This window comes from Dermacentor albipictus, chromosome 8, assembly GCF_038994185.2.
Source record: "Dermacentor albipictus isolate Rhodes 1998 colony chromosome 8, USDA_Dalb.pri_finalv2, whole genome shotgun sequence".
NCBI classification, from domain to species: Eukaryota; Metazoa; Arthropoda; class Arachnida; order Ixodida; family Ixodidae; genus Dermacentor; species Dermacentor albipictus.
Window position 1 is genome coordinate 124,710,355 of NC_091828.1, and position 16,169 is coordinate 124,726,523.

General features: G+C 45.5%; 3 protein-coding genes across 3 annotated transcripts in view; 2 read left to right on the forward strand and 1 right to left on the reverse strand.

The window, feature by feature from the left end:
* Window positions 1–16,169, forward strand: part of LOC135918306 (protein Njmu-R1-like) — a 148,680-nt gene that overhangs the window by 105,366 nt on the left and 27,145 nt on the right. The window lies entirely within an intron of this gene.
* LOC135900729 (lysosomal alpha-mannosidase-like) overlaps window positions 1–16,169 on the forward strand; it is a 140,801-nt gene that overhangs the window by 85,673 nt on the left and 38,959 nt on the right. The gene's annotated exons all lie outside the window — the stretch shown is intronic.
* Window positions 110–15,104, reverse strand: LOC135918323 (8.6 kDa transglutaminase substrate-like). Its single transcript, XM_070523013.1, has 6 exons — window positions 15,047–15,104; window positions 10,869–10,992; window positions 8,589–8,753; window positions 4,987–5,043; window positions 3,824–3,947; window positions 110–321 (listed from the first exon to the last, which is right to left on the reverse strand). Exons 4-6 carry the CDS (start codon window positions 5,034–5,036, stop codon window positions 172–174), a joined length of 324 nt encoding a protein of 107 aa, XP_070379114.1. The 5' UTR covers window positions 5,037–5,043; window positions 8,589–8,753; window positions 10,869–10,992; window positions 15,047–15,104; the 3' UTR covers window positions 110–171.

Here is a 16,169-nt window from a genome sequence, read left to right on the forward strand (position 1 = left end):
GCATGGGAAGTGATGGTAAGGCCACCTCATTTTGTTACGTCCGGGCTGGGCGGTCTGTATATCACTATGAAACCAACGGTGCCATGTCGTCCTGTCGCAACACATAGGCTTCCTGTTGATAATATCTTTATTTCTGTACTTACGAAATACCTCAAGGCAAAATTCACTCTATTAACAAGTTTCTGAGGCATCAGTGGCGTTGATAGGTTTGCAGTGACCCACTCCGCCGACTTCGAACGCCTTTTCAGGGTCTTGCAGGACACATTCGTGGCCCTCGGTGCAAAGGTTGAGGATCCACACGTTGCACTCTTCGCCGGGACACTGCGCATGAGAAATTTCAACGTTTCGAGAGTATGCACTTCGCAGTTTAACTACGCCATTGTGCGGAAGTTTAGGCTTCGTTAGTAACAACTTTGTTGCGGTGCCACTTTTTACAGTTGAAAGCTTTTTCTTAGGGAAGCTGAGTGAACATTTGTAACGTCCCGCATCATGGCAGTGCTCAGGGTACACTTTAAGTCGTTATCAGGGATATAAGGTTAAGACATGCCTTGTTACCTCTTTTACTTCCTCTAAATGGTGAAGTTCTGTCATCTGTCCAACAGACTGGCTTAACCAGTCGCTCCGTGCGTCGTTTTGAAGACTTCACTAAATCATTCAGTCGGTAGTGGTGGCGGGTGGTGTGCAAACGACAGGAACGTAGTCAACGCGAGCTTATCACTCGCGCTTACTCGAGATTCTTCGTTCAAGGAGGACAATTGCGACCTCCTATGCAAGTCGCGAGATGAGTTCCACAGACTACCCAGTCTTTTCAGAGAGGGACAAAGACACTCTGCGTCCTTCAATGCAATGTTAGTGCGGCCCCAGACATCTAAGGGCATCATCATATTGTCCTGTTTCGTGCGGCTAGGAGCCGCTAGTCCCTCTAAGGAGGTTGCGAGGTCCTGAGAATGACGCACCTACTTGATAGGCCAGAGTATCATTCGTTGCTGGCATTAAAGAAAAAAATCGCTGCCGATTATACAATACTTCCTAATGCGAAATTTGAGCTCTGCTCTATACGTGTGTTCATTTCGCGATACATTGGCGGGCGCGGACAATCTTTCTCTAGCATAAATTTGCAAACGGAGCGATTGTGACGCGACTGCCTCGCTAACCTGGAGACGGCGAGAGGTAGCCCGCGGGTGACGCGTGGGCTCGATTCACAGATGCCACCGCAGACGGACCTGCCAGACGACATGCGCTACTCTGGCGCCATCTCGTAGCCGTCGTCGGCGCACTACGCATTTCTTCTCACGCTTTAACCAAAACCTCCTCCCCCGCTTTCCGCCTCGCGGTTCCGCTGCGCCCTCCTCTTGTGCTTTCGTTCTCGCGTCTTTCATCCGCCGCTGCGCTGCGCGTTCGCTCTTTCATCCTTCGCTGTGCTCGCTCGCTAGGCTACACTGACGCCTACGCTCGCCCCAGGAACGGACGCCTAAGAGCTGCAGTCTAAAAGACGAATCGCTGCAACATCTAGGAACGGCCATGTACCACCATCTACCAACAGAAAGATTTGGCATAATGAGGTTCACTGAAGTAAGGCAAAAGTTCGTAGCCGTATGGTAAATAGCATAGTGATTATTAATCGCTAAAATTGGCATGTGTAACAACTCGATGCAGTTTAATATTGCCAGAAAAAGATTAGATCTAGAAAACGCATGCTTCCTTTAGGAATGCTAAGCTGTGTCGCTTCACAAACCAGGTTGTTTGTTTTCTTTTTGCTGGTAAATGCATCTGTGCCGATTAGCTTGGTGAACTGGGATATATTAAACCGCATCTACCACAGTAGAACAAAGCAGCTGACGTGCCTAGTCACCAGCACCTCTATCTCTTGACTGCGCCTTAGCTATGGCATCGAATCGACTGATGTCGCCGATTATGTAAATCGCATGGCATGGCCCCCGTACCACCGGCCATAGAATGCGAGCAAAGATGGCCTGCTTCTTTTGATGCGCCAACCTTGACTAGAAGTACGCCAGCTCGGCCGAGTTGGTTTCCGCACTTAATGTGTGTACAGAGGGAAAAGAAGGATAAGTCCGCTATTTTAACTTGTTCAAGTTGAAGAGATCTAGAAGCGCACCGGTACACAGACAAAGCGTTTCAGAAAAAATTCAGTACCGGTGTGGCAAAAGATGCGAGAGAAATGCGTGAACATTATCCCGCGCCTCTTTGACGTCCCTAATTCGCGAGTTTAAACCGAGCCGCGTTCACTACATTGCAAAGTGTTCTTCAGGAGCTCAGTTGATATAGGTTGTGCGTCTTCGAGGACCGAACGGCATAAATGCAAGTTCTCTGATACGCTTAGACTGTTGTGCGATAAAATAGCCGACGTGGCTCGGAGGTCTTGCTCCTACCCTATGTCTCTGTGGCAGCGGATGTAAGAAAAATTCCCGCGTCTTATTTGTGCTCTCAATCCTGGATATCGCGGAGTGCAGGTCTGTTTATAGGCGTCCTTTAACGTCAACATGGTTAGCGAGCACTTCAGAGTACGAAAATGGTGTGTAGATGAAACATAACTTTGTTCAGTATTATCTAATCTGCGCCCTTCGCTGATCGCTCGTCTCAGTTCCCCTGCCATTACCTATCACATTTGCCGTAGTAGCATATGTTACTCGACCACGGCCTAGTTTCACGGGTAGGCTAAAATGCGCTTTGTCTCCACTAAGACGGTATCTGCCTCTTCCTAGGTACCTTGTAGCAGGTCTCTGTTATGAACGAGCTCTCCTCCTTCGTCAAAAAAGAGAAAACATTGCTAATTAGGGGACATAAGAAATAAACATAATACCAAAACACAAAAAACACAAATAACACAAAAAATTAGGACATACATAATAAACAAACATTCAGGAGCTAGGGTTCATTGGGGACGTAATCTGGGGCGATCACTTTCGTTGATGCTATCGCTTCGGCCATCAGGCAGACGTTGATTGGCTTGTTGAGAATTACGTCACGCAAAGGCGATAGCAGCACCGTAAGTGATCGTCCAAGAATACATACCCTGGATAACGCTCTGAGGGTCGAACAGCTGGTGTACGTTTCATGAACAGCCTAAATTATTCTCGAGAGGAGTCGTACGCCTACAACCCAGCTCCTCTCCGTGACACTAATTTAACGGAGACTCGGTGAAACATCTCTCTTTCGGAGCCAGAGCTGCCCTGATTTGCGAAGGATAATTGCCAGCCACGACTCGAAAGGAGAAGCCCACCTTCGTCGACACAACCATCAGCTTCACCACCTCGGTGACACTAAAAATCCCTAAGAAATTCCTGTACATGTGACTATCCCACATTCACAATTTTTCTGCTTTCTTCAGTGCCTCGATATTGAAGCAGCGCACCTACTCCGGACACGTACACGTACACTTAGAAAGGACATACACAGGCGGCGCACTGCAAATGCAAATGGTTGATGTGTATGTCCTTTCTACGTGTACGTGTGCGTGTCAGATGTAAGTGCGCTGTTTCAATATCATGACTCACCAACTAGCCCATCAGTATCATTTAAGCGAATCCAGTACCTCTGTGCTCTCGCGCCCTTGGTGTATTCTTCGTAGCTCCGTTCGAACTTTCCGCGTTTAGGATGTTTAACAAGAGCTTAGCTAAAGTTAGCGCACATAATGCGCCTTGATATCTATAAGAATAAAAAAAACAAAGACTGCGTTATGTGCACGTGTATAGCGAGGCGGCCCCAATCTACTGCACTCTGAAGATACTTTACCGTACGCAAGGCGTTTGCGAGCGTATTCTTAAAGCGCCTTTACCGATTGTCCCTATTCTTGTTTCCGTACCTTGTAGCAGATGTCACAGCAATTGCACATGTCCTTGTAGCTTCCACAGGAGCACTGCCACTTTGGACAAGTATCCGGACTGCACTCCATCTTCGCGCAGTTCAGAGTAGATGTTCCCGAAGTGCTGCGAGTGTTGTTTTCTTTTTCAGAAACACAAAAGAAGATGCAACGATGGCGAATATCTGCAATCACTTAGGTGGTTGTTTTTTGTTGCAAGATGTGCATGAAATCGGCCCCAAGTCCTACGACTATTCAGAGGAGGGCGTCGATGATTGATTGAGTCGCAGTATGGAGATGGGATGAGAAACAAGAACTTAGTGTCCTCTAACTCTGTGAAGAAGGATGACCAGCGAAGCTGTGTAAGGGGGCCCCTTAATGGCGAACTGCACCTCCACTGCGGGACGGAACCTGGTATTGCGCTATCTTCGGGATCGACCCACGTAAGGGGGGTGCTTAACGCCTGCTTCTCCTCCACCGCGGGTCGGCCGGGCATTGCACTATCTTCGGGATCGGGATCAGCCCACGTATGAAAGATTGTTGGTCTGCGTCCACGGAGACGAGATCCGCCAGAACCTAGCCATAAATAGTTTCGCTGTAAAAGGCTAAAGAAAGAAGTTGCGTAAAAACGTCGATTGACATTTTACTTCGCTGCGCTCGATATACATTCAACAGCTTCAACGGACTTGGATGACACCTTTAGCGCCAGTGGACGAGAAGGGACGTATTGAGAACAAAATGCGATAGCTTCAAAATTTTGACTCCCAGACAAATAAATAAATAAATAAATAAATAAATAAATAAATAAATAAATAAATAAATAAATAAATAAATAAATAAATAAATAAATAAATAAATAATACACCTACGCTCAGGAGTGCCAAACTTGATCAATAAGTCAAACATAGCTTTACAAATAAGCTGTTTTTTATCTAGCAGGTCGATAGACGGGATGCTTGCATAGCTTTGATAATTCCGGTTGATAGCGTATGTCTCCGTAATTTCGCGCGCATCTTTGTCTCTGCGCCTGGCCGCTGCACTTAAGGATGTTATCCAAGTTAGAGTACCAACAAGTACAACATACAGACGAACTTGACCTGAGACTACCTTCTGACCAGTCAAAAACGTTGGACAGGTTGGTTTGATGTGCTAAACGTAGCACTCACCTTGTTATGGCCACTGCGATGAATAAGAGGGTTGCCAGGGCTATGTTCATCTTGAATCTGAAAATCATAATTTTGGTAAGATTTTGCTTGCAGGCAGAGTTCACTGAGGTACATAAGTTGCGTTGTAATTTAGAAGAGTGAACTGCTGGGTCAGTTGGTTATCCGACGTAATAAAGAAGTTTCGCGCCAAAACCACACACACAAGAGAGGAGACAACACGACCGCTTACATCAATTGTTTAACGAGTGTAAGAGCATGCAACATATATTATAGCCATCCCAGACCCCTAGTGCATGCGCATGCTTACAAGGCATCAGTTAGATTCGGGTTAAAAACATGTTATCCGACTAAGGGTGAAAGCAATTTCTGCTCGGCCTCGTACAGAACTAGAGAAATGTCACTTACGCATTTCGGACCCAAAAAATTATGGGATTTTACGTGCCAAAACCACTTTCTGATTATGAGGCACGCCGTAGTGGAGGGCTCCGGGAATTTCGACCACCTGGGGTTCCTTAACGTGCACCTAAATATAGCAGTTCGGACCAGCTTTTCTAATATAAAAAGCTTCCAAGGTTTCACGTGCCGTTTTTTGCCCGCCTCTAGCCAGGATCCTCACATCTCGCAACCGTGGAATACAATTGGTACAATCCCTGCAGTGTCCTACTATCCGATCACCATCGTTATTGTCGAAGATAGCAGGTTATGTTTCACTTAAAATTACGTGCCAAAAGCACGATATGATTATGAAGCACGCTGTAGTGGGGTACTCCGGATTAATTTCGACCACCTGTGGTTCTTCAACGTGCACCTAAATCTAAGTACACGGGCGTTTTTTGCATTTCGCTGCCGTCGGGATGCGGCCGCCGTAGACGAGATTTGATCTCGCAACCTCGTGCTTAGCAGCGCAACCCGAAAGCCACTAAGAAACCAAGGCGGGTAGTTTTTTTCACTTGCGTAACATCGCTTTGGGAACTCGTACACATGTGAAACCCAACTCGTAATTTTCACTGATCACTTGCATCGAATTCTTTATCGGTCATCTTGCGCGGAGTGCATTTCTTTTTAAGATTTCTCAAAAGCATTCGATAGAATCTCTCATTGGGTCATTGGTATCATTGGAGTCAATAAACTGTAAGGTTGTCGGCATAAGTCGTAGTTATGTTTATGAAGCATTGTTTAGGAAGTTTCCAATTGCAATTAAAACTGGCGCTTCTCAATTATTTAGATGCTTTTGTTTTATTTGAAGGAACTTCTTGACTATTTTAAATATATTTGCTCAAATTTTCTTCTTTGGATTCCGATGACGTCGAGCGTCTACTTCTTTCCTACAATATAGACAAAGGTCACGTGGACATATCGAGAATTTCCGGGAGAGCATCGTTTCTTGATCATATTTCTAATTATTCTGGTAATTAATTTTATTTCATTTATTTACTCTCAGCGCCGTTCGGCGTTACAGAGAGGAGTGCATAATAATCAAGATTACCTGTGCAGAAGGCAGAATAATGAACATGGTCATATACAGCCGACTTGAAGGCTTCAGGTATGTACGCATCCAAGGGAAAGCATACACAAAAGTCACCCGCCGTGGTTGCTCAGTGGCTATGGTGTTGGGCTGCTGAGCACGAGGTCGCGGGATCGAATCCCGGCCACGGCGGCCGCATTTCGATGGAGGTGAAATGCGAAAACACCCTTGTGCTTAGATTTAGGTGCACGTTAAAGAACCCCAAGTGGTCGAAATTTCCGGAGTCCTCCACTACGGCGTGCCTCATAATCAGAAAGTGGTTTTGGCATGTAAAACCCCATAATTTTTTTTTACACAAATGTCCTTGGCCACAATTCGGAGTAACTAAAATTCAATTAGCCTTTGTATGGCACTGCACATAAAAGCAACGGTCGCCTCGTATGAGAGCTACACTTACCTCCGGCTCTAACATTAGGGAGTGTTTGGCGCAGCGGGTAAGCGTCAGGGGCGTTTATAACCAGACCTTTTGCAGACGCTCACGGCTAACCGCTAACCTGACAAGGCCGTAATCTAGGTAGAACGACAAGGTTAGGAAATTTGCAGATGTGGAGTCAACTGGCACAAGGCAGGGGTGAGGGAAAATTGTTGGGATACGGTCTTGGTCCTGCAGTGAACATAGTTAGGCTGGTTAAGTAAACCACTAAGAGATCGGGAAGTTGGAATACAGGGCGCAGATCGGGTAAATAATAGCGCCACACTTCCGAAATTTTCGTGAACAACAATGCTCATTTTGAAACGCGCCAGACACAGCGAGCAAACAAAGAACGCGTGGAGAAATGGCGAAGTGAATGTTAACTATGAATTGAAAGAAACCTAGGTAGAAATCCCAGCTTGAGGCTACGTTGTACAATATAAGTGTAAGGCGAGCTGAGCTAAGTCTACGTGAAAGCGGACTCAATTTTTGAGAAGTATTTAAAGACTTGTGATGTATGGCCCACTGACGACCAAAGTGCCTCGTCACCTACAGATCGTGGATAGTGGCTGCATACGACGCACCCATTCCAGAGCGTTGTTTCTTGTCGCATTGCTAACGCATCGTGGCAAATCATGTCCATTTGTTGCTTATGTCGACCCCCTTAGGTCTAATTTCCGGACTTTCAAAACAGCGGCGAGTTTTGGCTTTATTGTTCAAATATCTGTCAGAAATTGGTCTAATAGGAAAGCTTTAAGGATTGAACATTTCATATACAAACGCCTAAGTTTACCCGCCATGTCACCTGTATAAGCTAGTGTCAGGTGTATTTGCGCATAGCATATTTATTTTTATTCTCTTTTTCTCCCACTCTCCTCTGGAATCTTTTAATCCCATTCCCGATCCCTATACAGAGTAGCATGCAAGCGTTTGTATACCCGCAGCAAAGTTCTATATTTTTTTAATAAAGAGTCCTCTCTCTCTCTCTCTCTCTCTCTTGTCGCATTGCTCCACGGAACTTATAAATTGTATGCTTCTCCACGAAACGGCTTCCGCGCACGTGTATATGGGGCATACGCCTAAGCTTGAGCCGGTGGGATCCCGGAAGGCAGCGGTTTTGAAACCCGGGGTGTTATAGGCAGCCGGAACGCGTGCTCAACCAGAAAGCGCCATGGTAGAATGGCTTAGCAAGGTGCTAAAAAAATGGAGGAAGTCCTCACAGTAGCGTAAACAGCGTGAGAATAAGACAGCAGAAACAGACGACATAGGTGCTGACTTCCACGTCTATGTTTATTGCCCAGTGGCCAAAGATGTAGCAGAAAAACACGTACACATAGACAAGGATAAAGTAAACCTCGTGAGAAGAAGACAGTGAAGAAAACGACATAGGAGCTGACTTCCACCTAAGTTTATTGCGCAGTGTCCAAAGATGTAGTAGATGAACACCTACACACAGACCAGGATAAAATAAAGCTAGAAATAAAAGTCACACAGAGACACTCACTTTAAAAAAAATTTACATTCATGACTGCCCTGCTATCAACCATGCCATATAACAAGTCCGGCTACGAACCATTTTGCGTTATGGTTATCTTTGTACCGCTGCAACAAGGCTTTGGCAAGTAACCCAGCAGTCAACTCCGTATACTCAGCTTCAGTTCTGACCTGTTCAATGCGCCCGCTTCAAGATCTGCGCGAGACAGTGGCGTTACTAGGCTTGCAGTGTCCCGTTCCACCGTGCTCGAAAGGAGTCGAAGGGTCGTCCAAGACACACTCGTGGCCACTGGAGCACCGGTCGAAGAAGTACGAGTTGCACTGCTCTTCCGGGCACTGCGTCGGAGGAGAACAGCTGAAGAGACAGACCGTCGTAGACGCAAGCAAGGGTTCATTTAAGAGTATACAGAACACCGAAAGACCCTTAAGGGTGCTAGGTTTGTAGCATGGGCGGAACCTTGAATATTTGCATAATATTGCATAATATTGAGGCTTCAATGACGTTTTCATGAATAAAGTATGATGTAGTGGTGCGAAATGCTTTTATGCGAGGAAAGGCAATGTTTTCTAGGTGTTCAATGAAGGATTTCCTTTCTTTTACTTGAAAATGTTATGTGATTCTGTTTTAGATGTAAACACAACACGCAAGCTGTCACGTCACCGCTCGCGGTGGGTGTTTGTTTTTGTTTTTTGCTTCTGCGGACGACACGCAACTCTATATACCCAATGCGAGGATAACAGTGACAACTGTGCAGACCGGACGCGAGGAGGAACGCTATCCTCCTCGTTACCCGGCGACAAACCAATCGGAGAGGCCCCCTTGGGAGCCAGTGGCCCCACTTCGTAACCCCTTGTAGAGCTGTACGCAAAACAACGTGACTCACCCGCCATACACAAACGGAAATTACCGAGCAGGCGCGCATTCGGCCAGATACAGAAAAGCACATCCGGTTCCCAGAGACAGCCATTACCATTAAAATAAAATCACGTGCACGATGGAGAGATTTAACGTTGGTCCAACGCCCCCAATATACCAAGATAACTTGCTTTTGCCCTGTTGTTTACGCTGACGATACCAGCGTTTTTCTAACGGGAGAATAGTCTATTGAACTAATTGACGAACGTGACATGTTGCTGATAGCATTAAATGAATTAGCTAACCAAAGCTAGTTAAGAATAAATGTCCCGAAGACCAAAGCAGTACTCTTTCGCACTAAAAACAAGGTTGTTAGAAGAAATTTTTCTCTATCGAGAGACAGTTCTACAATGAATATCGTACCAAGCTTTAAAACATTAGGAATAATTTTTCATCAAGATATGCTACGGAATACAGATACTGACATCGTGCAAGCTAAGCTGTCGCAGTTCATTGTGCTAATTTTCCATAAGCGCAGTGTCCTACTATGTAGCATTATTAAAAGTATAAGACCTTGTTTCTATCTAGGTTAAATGACAGCCATATGGTATGGGGAGCAACGACACAAGTCGGCCTCCTAAAATTATGCATATTACAAAAAACGTTTTTACGAGGTATAGATGATGTTTCCGATTACAGCCACGCTTCTCCTTTGTTCCACAAATACAATATTTTACAAGTCGCTGCGATCTAAGATTATAAAATTTGTAAAACAAGCAAGAGCTAAAAAATCGTACGTCCTTATATGGCAGAAAACTTAACCGTGCATCCCGCAAGGAATAAAGAACCTTGAAAGGTGCGAACATACAAAGCAACATACGGCCAACAAACATGTCTAAACAAGTTACCCAGACTACTAAATACACCAAGCAGAAACAAGTTTACTTTGGACCAGCTTACCGTTCACTAGATCACGCATTTTTTTCAAGCCCTCTTAACACCTTTGTTGCTTATCGCTGCAACTGTCTGTAGAGGAAACATTAGTTTTGTTTTTTTTATTTTTTGTTGCCGTGATGTAAACCGCCTTCCTTCCTTTCTTTCTTGTTTTACTTGATGATCTTCTTCCTAAAGCTATCGCAGTTTAATATGTACTTTCGCATTGTTGAGCAGTTTCTGCAAGTTGACTACGATTTTCGTATATATGATATCACGTAGCTGCGCAGCCGCTATTCTGTAGGGGCCTGCGGCTTTGTCAAGCTATGTCGGCAGTTCTTCCCGCTAGTCTCCAGCACCATGCGTGTTTGATGCGAACAAACTTGTTATCATTACTGCTATTATTATCTTCTTGGTCTTTAGAGTTCGATGCTGAAACCAATAGGCCACATGTGCGAACATGTTTCACTCGTACCATGATTACATACCGCATTCGCTGTCCTCTAGTCGTAACTTTCCTAGGATTCGTACTTGAGCAAAATTCGAAGACAGCCCTACCGACCCTGCGAATCGCGGGATTCAGAACAAAACGCCGGGCAGGCTCGGTTTGCTTGGGCATTGGAGGCGTCAGCTCTGTTCGACGCTCAGCCGCCACGTCTCACCTTGTTGCACAGGTCACAGCAGCGGCACAGGTCCTTGTGAGTCCCACAGCTGCAGTGTAACTGCGAACAGCTGTCCCGGTTGCATGCCACTTCAGGGCAACTGGGAGAGCGCGTAGCGGTGGCACTGCGAGTTTGCCCGAACAGTTTGCGTATATACTGTCACATTTTTATACTGAATAAATGTATACTCGTATGTTGCACTGTATAATTTTACAACATGCGTATGCAACATGCTTATACTGTGTTCTTGTTAAGTATACGGTAAGCTCTCAGTGTTACGAATGCCGGTTTAAAGGATATTTCAGAATAATGAACTTTTAGAAAATACCTGGTGGTTTTCCTATGCGTTCTGTGCAAAAAGTCTTTCAGGCGAGCGAATTTCTGAATATCGAATATTTAAGTTGAACGAACTTGATAATCAGTTCAACGAAGTTTTGCGCTCTGCAGCGCTGGTGTAGCCGATGCCTGCCCCCCCCCATCCCCCCCAACCCTCAATTTGCCCCTCCAGCGGTGGCGGTGCAGCATCGCTTGTGCTTATAGTGCCGGCAACGCAAAGCGGCTGTGCGGGAGACGAGAACGAGCCACGTAGGGTGTCTGTTTCTTTTTTTTTTCTTTCTCATTGGTTTAGTCCAGCCATCACCGTTTTGAATAGCAGCAAGATTGCAGTTGGTGCATTGTGCGTCAACTTCCGTTATGAGTTCGACGAAACATTAATGGCCGGGACTGTTTTCGGTGAATGGCTCCTGAGCATGAACGAAGCAAGGAAGACAAAAAGAAACATTCTTCTGATTGTGGACTATTTCTTTGCACACCTTGTCGACGTCCATTAAAGCAATGTGCGTGTTGGGTACCTCCCGACAAACTGCACCACTGTGCTTGAACCACTCGGGTATCATTCAAAACTTGAAGGTCGTGTGCTGACGGCGGCATATTCAGCAGACTTTAATCAACACAAGGATTGGCGATAATGTCCCCATCGATGTCAGGCAGCCGGCCGAGATGGTGACAGGCTCCTGATGGACAGTAACACCGGCTAAAATTAGAAGCTGCTGCCTTAAATGTGGCCTTTCACGCCTCTGCGGTGAAAACAAGCAAGAGGAACAGCGTGACGAGGTGGTCTACCACGGAATGTGGAGAAAAGTCTGTCACCAGCTGGACATTGACAGCAACACCTCGTTTGAAGAGTATGTGCAGTGTGACAGTGAGTTCGTTACTTGTGCTGAACTATCAGATCTGGAAATTGTTTCCAGTGCTCATCCCAAAGAAGAAGAGTGCGACGAGAAAGATGCAATGGTAGAGACAGATTCAAATCCTGTAACTTTAGCTGATGTAGGATGCCTTGGAAAGTTGCGAGACTTCGTGTCTCAGCAACAAGCTGTGCCAGAGGAAGCGCACAGAAACATGAACTCTGTGGACAGCTTTGTTACTTCGTTCAATTTATAAGCACCAACGAAAATTAAGATTTGCACTTCGTATATACTTATACACAGTGCTCACGGAATAAAGCGCGACAGACAGCATTTACTAGAATCGTGCATATGTGCAGAATACTCGAGAGTACCATTTGATGTGGCTAGGAATCTGGTCACCAAAGGTGAAGCCGACTGTGATCTAAGTGCACGTTCCAAAATTACGTCGATGTGACACGAACAGCAGCCGGTGGAAACGAAAGTACTCGCATTAGTTCGCCCTCATTCCGTGAGCACTGTAGGTAACTCCACAAATTGCATTTCACACTTTTATTTCGATGTCTGCTGTTCCCTATACTCTTCCGTATTCTACTGAATATTCAGTATAGTGAACATTCTATGAAGTGAACTGTTTCTTTGGGACCCTTGAAGTTCACTCTGGTGAGAGTTCGCTGTTCTTGTTTATACTGACAGCCTCCGTAATGACCATTATGGGACTAATAGCACATGACGTGTTACGCAGCTATTTCGCTTATATCGCATGCATGTTTTCGTCAGACAGGACAAGATAGTGCGCGCCCATAGAGCAGGTAAGGTAGTGCACGCGAATCATATTCTGTGTAAGTGTAAAAAAGGGATTTTGTTAGAACGGATGCACGCTGAAGGCCAAGAAACGTTACGTGTGGTTCCGTGTAATGTGGTGCACGAAATATTTTCTGAGCTTATTAACCTGGCAACATGATATGTTTGTCAGTATATGTGTATATATTATATTATGAGCACAGCCGTCAACCAGTTTAGTGCAAGCCACTACTGAAGCATCTCCGACTTTCATGAGTGCAACTTAGCTGCTCGATTTCAACTGTTACTTTAAACCGCAGCTCTTTGGCGCCCGTTCCTACGGCGAGCGTGGGCGTTGGTGGCCTACCTCGTGAAATCTCACTCGCATTAGGCCGATCCGACACCGATTTCGGACTGCCGACTGTCGGTGACAATGTTTTGTACCTTCGTGTCGGCGCCTTTGTCACACTGTATCGATGCCGACAATCTGCTGACGGTCGGCGGAGAGTTCGGCGTCGGTACAGTGTGGCAGAGGCGCCGACACGAAGGGAAAAAACGCTGTCACCGACAGTCGGCAGTCCGAAATCGGTGTCGGATCGGCCTCATGTGAGTGAGCCTTAACCGAACGAAGGAGCACAGCCAAAGATGAGAGCAAACACGGAGCGCAGAGGGGGTGGGTGAAAAAAAGCGGCGAGAGCGAAGAGAGTGTGAGGAGAAGATCGGAGGAGGAGGGTGTGGCGAAATCGTGAGAAGAAAAGCGTACTGCCACGCACGGGGGGCTCCGCGGCGACGATGGCCACGAGACGGCGCTTGAGTAACGCGCATTGTGTATATGTAAACAAAGCGCTGCATGAGTGGAGGTTGTCTGCGGCGGCTACCGTGAATCGCGCGCACGGGTCACGCACGCGCTTTCTCTCGCGATTTCCCGATTAGCGAGGCAATCGCGTCACACTTCGTTGCGTTTGCAACGTGCCGCACGACTCAGATTGTTCGCGTCAGCCGGTATATCGCGAAGTGAAGACACGTATACAACATTAGGGAGTACCGTATCCATCGGTGAATTTTCTTCCTTCTGTGATCAACTTGTGAACGAGTGGCTGGATAAGCGTACAACCTAAATGTACCAGGAGCGCCATAGAATGCAGAGGTTCTGAACTGCACGGTGCTACGGAAACGCACAATGCGACATATACCAACAGAGTGCTTAAATTATGGGGTTTTACGTGCCAAAACCACTTTCTGATTATGAGGCACGCCGTAGTGGAGGACTCCGGAAACTTCGACCACCTTGGGTTCCTTAACGTGCACCTAAATCTAAGTACACGGGTGTTTTCGTACTTCTCCCCCATCGAAATGCGGCCGCCGTGGCCGGGATTCGATCCCGCGACCTTGTGCTCAGCAGCCCAACACCATAGCCACTGAGCAACCATGGCGGGTTACTAACAGAGTGTTCTTGGTTCTACTGCGTCGTGTTGCTCAAAAAACCCATAAGCAAAATACTTATGCATAAGGCCCAGGCACAGGCCACCATTTTGGGTTAATTAGCTTAGGTTTAGGCGAGAATAGTTTTCCAGCCATTGTGTAACTGAATTTATTGACTGGAAAGACGGAGAGGTCGACCGGAACTCAGCCAAGATTGTATGTAAAACAAAGAAAGGTCGGTAATTTGGGCGCTAAAATGTGCTGCGTAGATATTAAAGAAAATTCCCTAAGTATCGTTCACGAGGAACGCGAAACATTCATAAAAGATCTCAATGCTATTTATGACATGAGCACCACGTAGATCTTAATACTATCCATGCAGCAGTACAACATGATGGCTCCAATTTTTTATGTTGTAGCAATCTATACTCCTTACGTTGTTCTCTACCCGCTGCGGTTCCTCAGTGGCTATGATGTTGGCCTGCTGAGCACGAGGTCGCGGGATCGAATCCCGGCCCTGGCGGCAGCATTTCGATGGAGGCGAAATGCGAAAACACGCGTGTACTTAGATTTAGGTGCACGTTAAAAACCCCCAGGTGGTTGAAATTTCCGGAGTCCTTCACTACGGCGTGCCTTATAAGCAGAAAGTGGTTTTGGCACGCAAAATCCCATAGTTTTTTTTTTTTACGTTGTTCTCTATTGGAGCTTCAATATTGGTCAAGGAAAAGTAAAAAATTAAGAGGAAGTGAATACAGTTTCAGCTTAGACATTGTATTTATCTCTCACCCGAGGGTAAACACAGCAACAAACAAGATCGTTATGAAGGCAGCTTTCATCTTCAGCCTGCAAAGAAAAAAACACAATAAAATTGGGCTGTTTGTTACATAGCCCTCAGACTAATTGGGCTGAGATTGTAAAACAATGCGACATAACATCTCATCTCAGAACGCGTAATATTTTGGTTATAACAGTGTATTAGTAACCCGTACATTTGTAAAGAAATCATCTAAATGATACTTTACTTAGTTTGATAGTTATTCGTAATTTGCCTTCTTGTTTTCTTCCAACTTCATTGATAACTCCAGTGTTGTGGTTAAACATAATAACGTTTTTTTTTGTCGTTATGTTTAGTTTTTTGAGGGTTAAGATCTCTCGAGCACAGCAGTTGTGGGTATACTAGCAACTACACTTATAATTTCATTTCCCCCTTATTTGACAAAGCCTTTTCTTGCGCGAACTTGAGCATAGCACGTACCACCAGACCGCGTTTTACGATTCATAAGACAAACAATTTATTCGGCCAACTTTGTTCAAGATATAACAGCGGATACAGCACGACATAAAGCTCAGCTACAGATACTGCTTGCTGAGCCAGTTGCTCCATACTGGCACTTGAGAAAACCAGCGAAAAAAATTGAGACGCAAGCACGATGGAAAGAAGAGACACCACAACGCTGGACTTGCAACTGACCTATATTTGAAAAAAAAAATTCGAACACCACATCAAGTAAATTGTCTGGTCTGTATATGTGTGCGCGTATGTTGTTAATAAAAACCTATAGCGCTAAAAGCATGAAAGCCGTAGAAAAAGAAACACACACTACATGCGCTAAGTTTTTATTAATATGCGTTACCAACTAGCCCATCTATAAATCCTTTCGCCTATATTTTTATTTGCTAATCTTTTCTTGGTCATTTACCTGTATATCCTTGAGACCATCAAATGTTGCGGAAGAGCCGGTGACGAAATTTGGCAGCATTTTCAATAACACTAAATAAATCAAATCAAGTCACAGATCTGCAAAGTTGAAACGAATCTTTCCCAGCTGTATGGCAGCTTGAGCAGCAAGTGACACATCAAAGACAGCGAAGATGCTTCATTAAGTTCTGACGCTCTGACGCCCTTCGC

Coding starts and splice junctions, on each gene's coding strand:
- LOC135918323 (XM_070523013.1), bottom strand. CDS start 5,036: ATGAACATAGCCCTGGCAACCCTCTTATTCATCGCAGTGGCCATAACA. Junction 3,948..4,986: donor ATCGCAGTGGCCATAACAAG/GTGAGTGCTACG, acceptor CAACACTCGCAG/CACTTCGGGAACATCTACTC. Junction 322..3,823: donor GCTGTGACATCTGCTACAAG/GTACGGAAACAA, acceptor TCTCATGCGCAG/TGTCCCGGCGAAGAGTGCAA.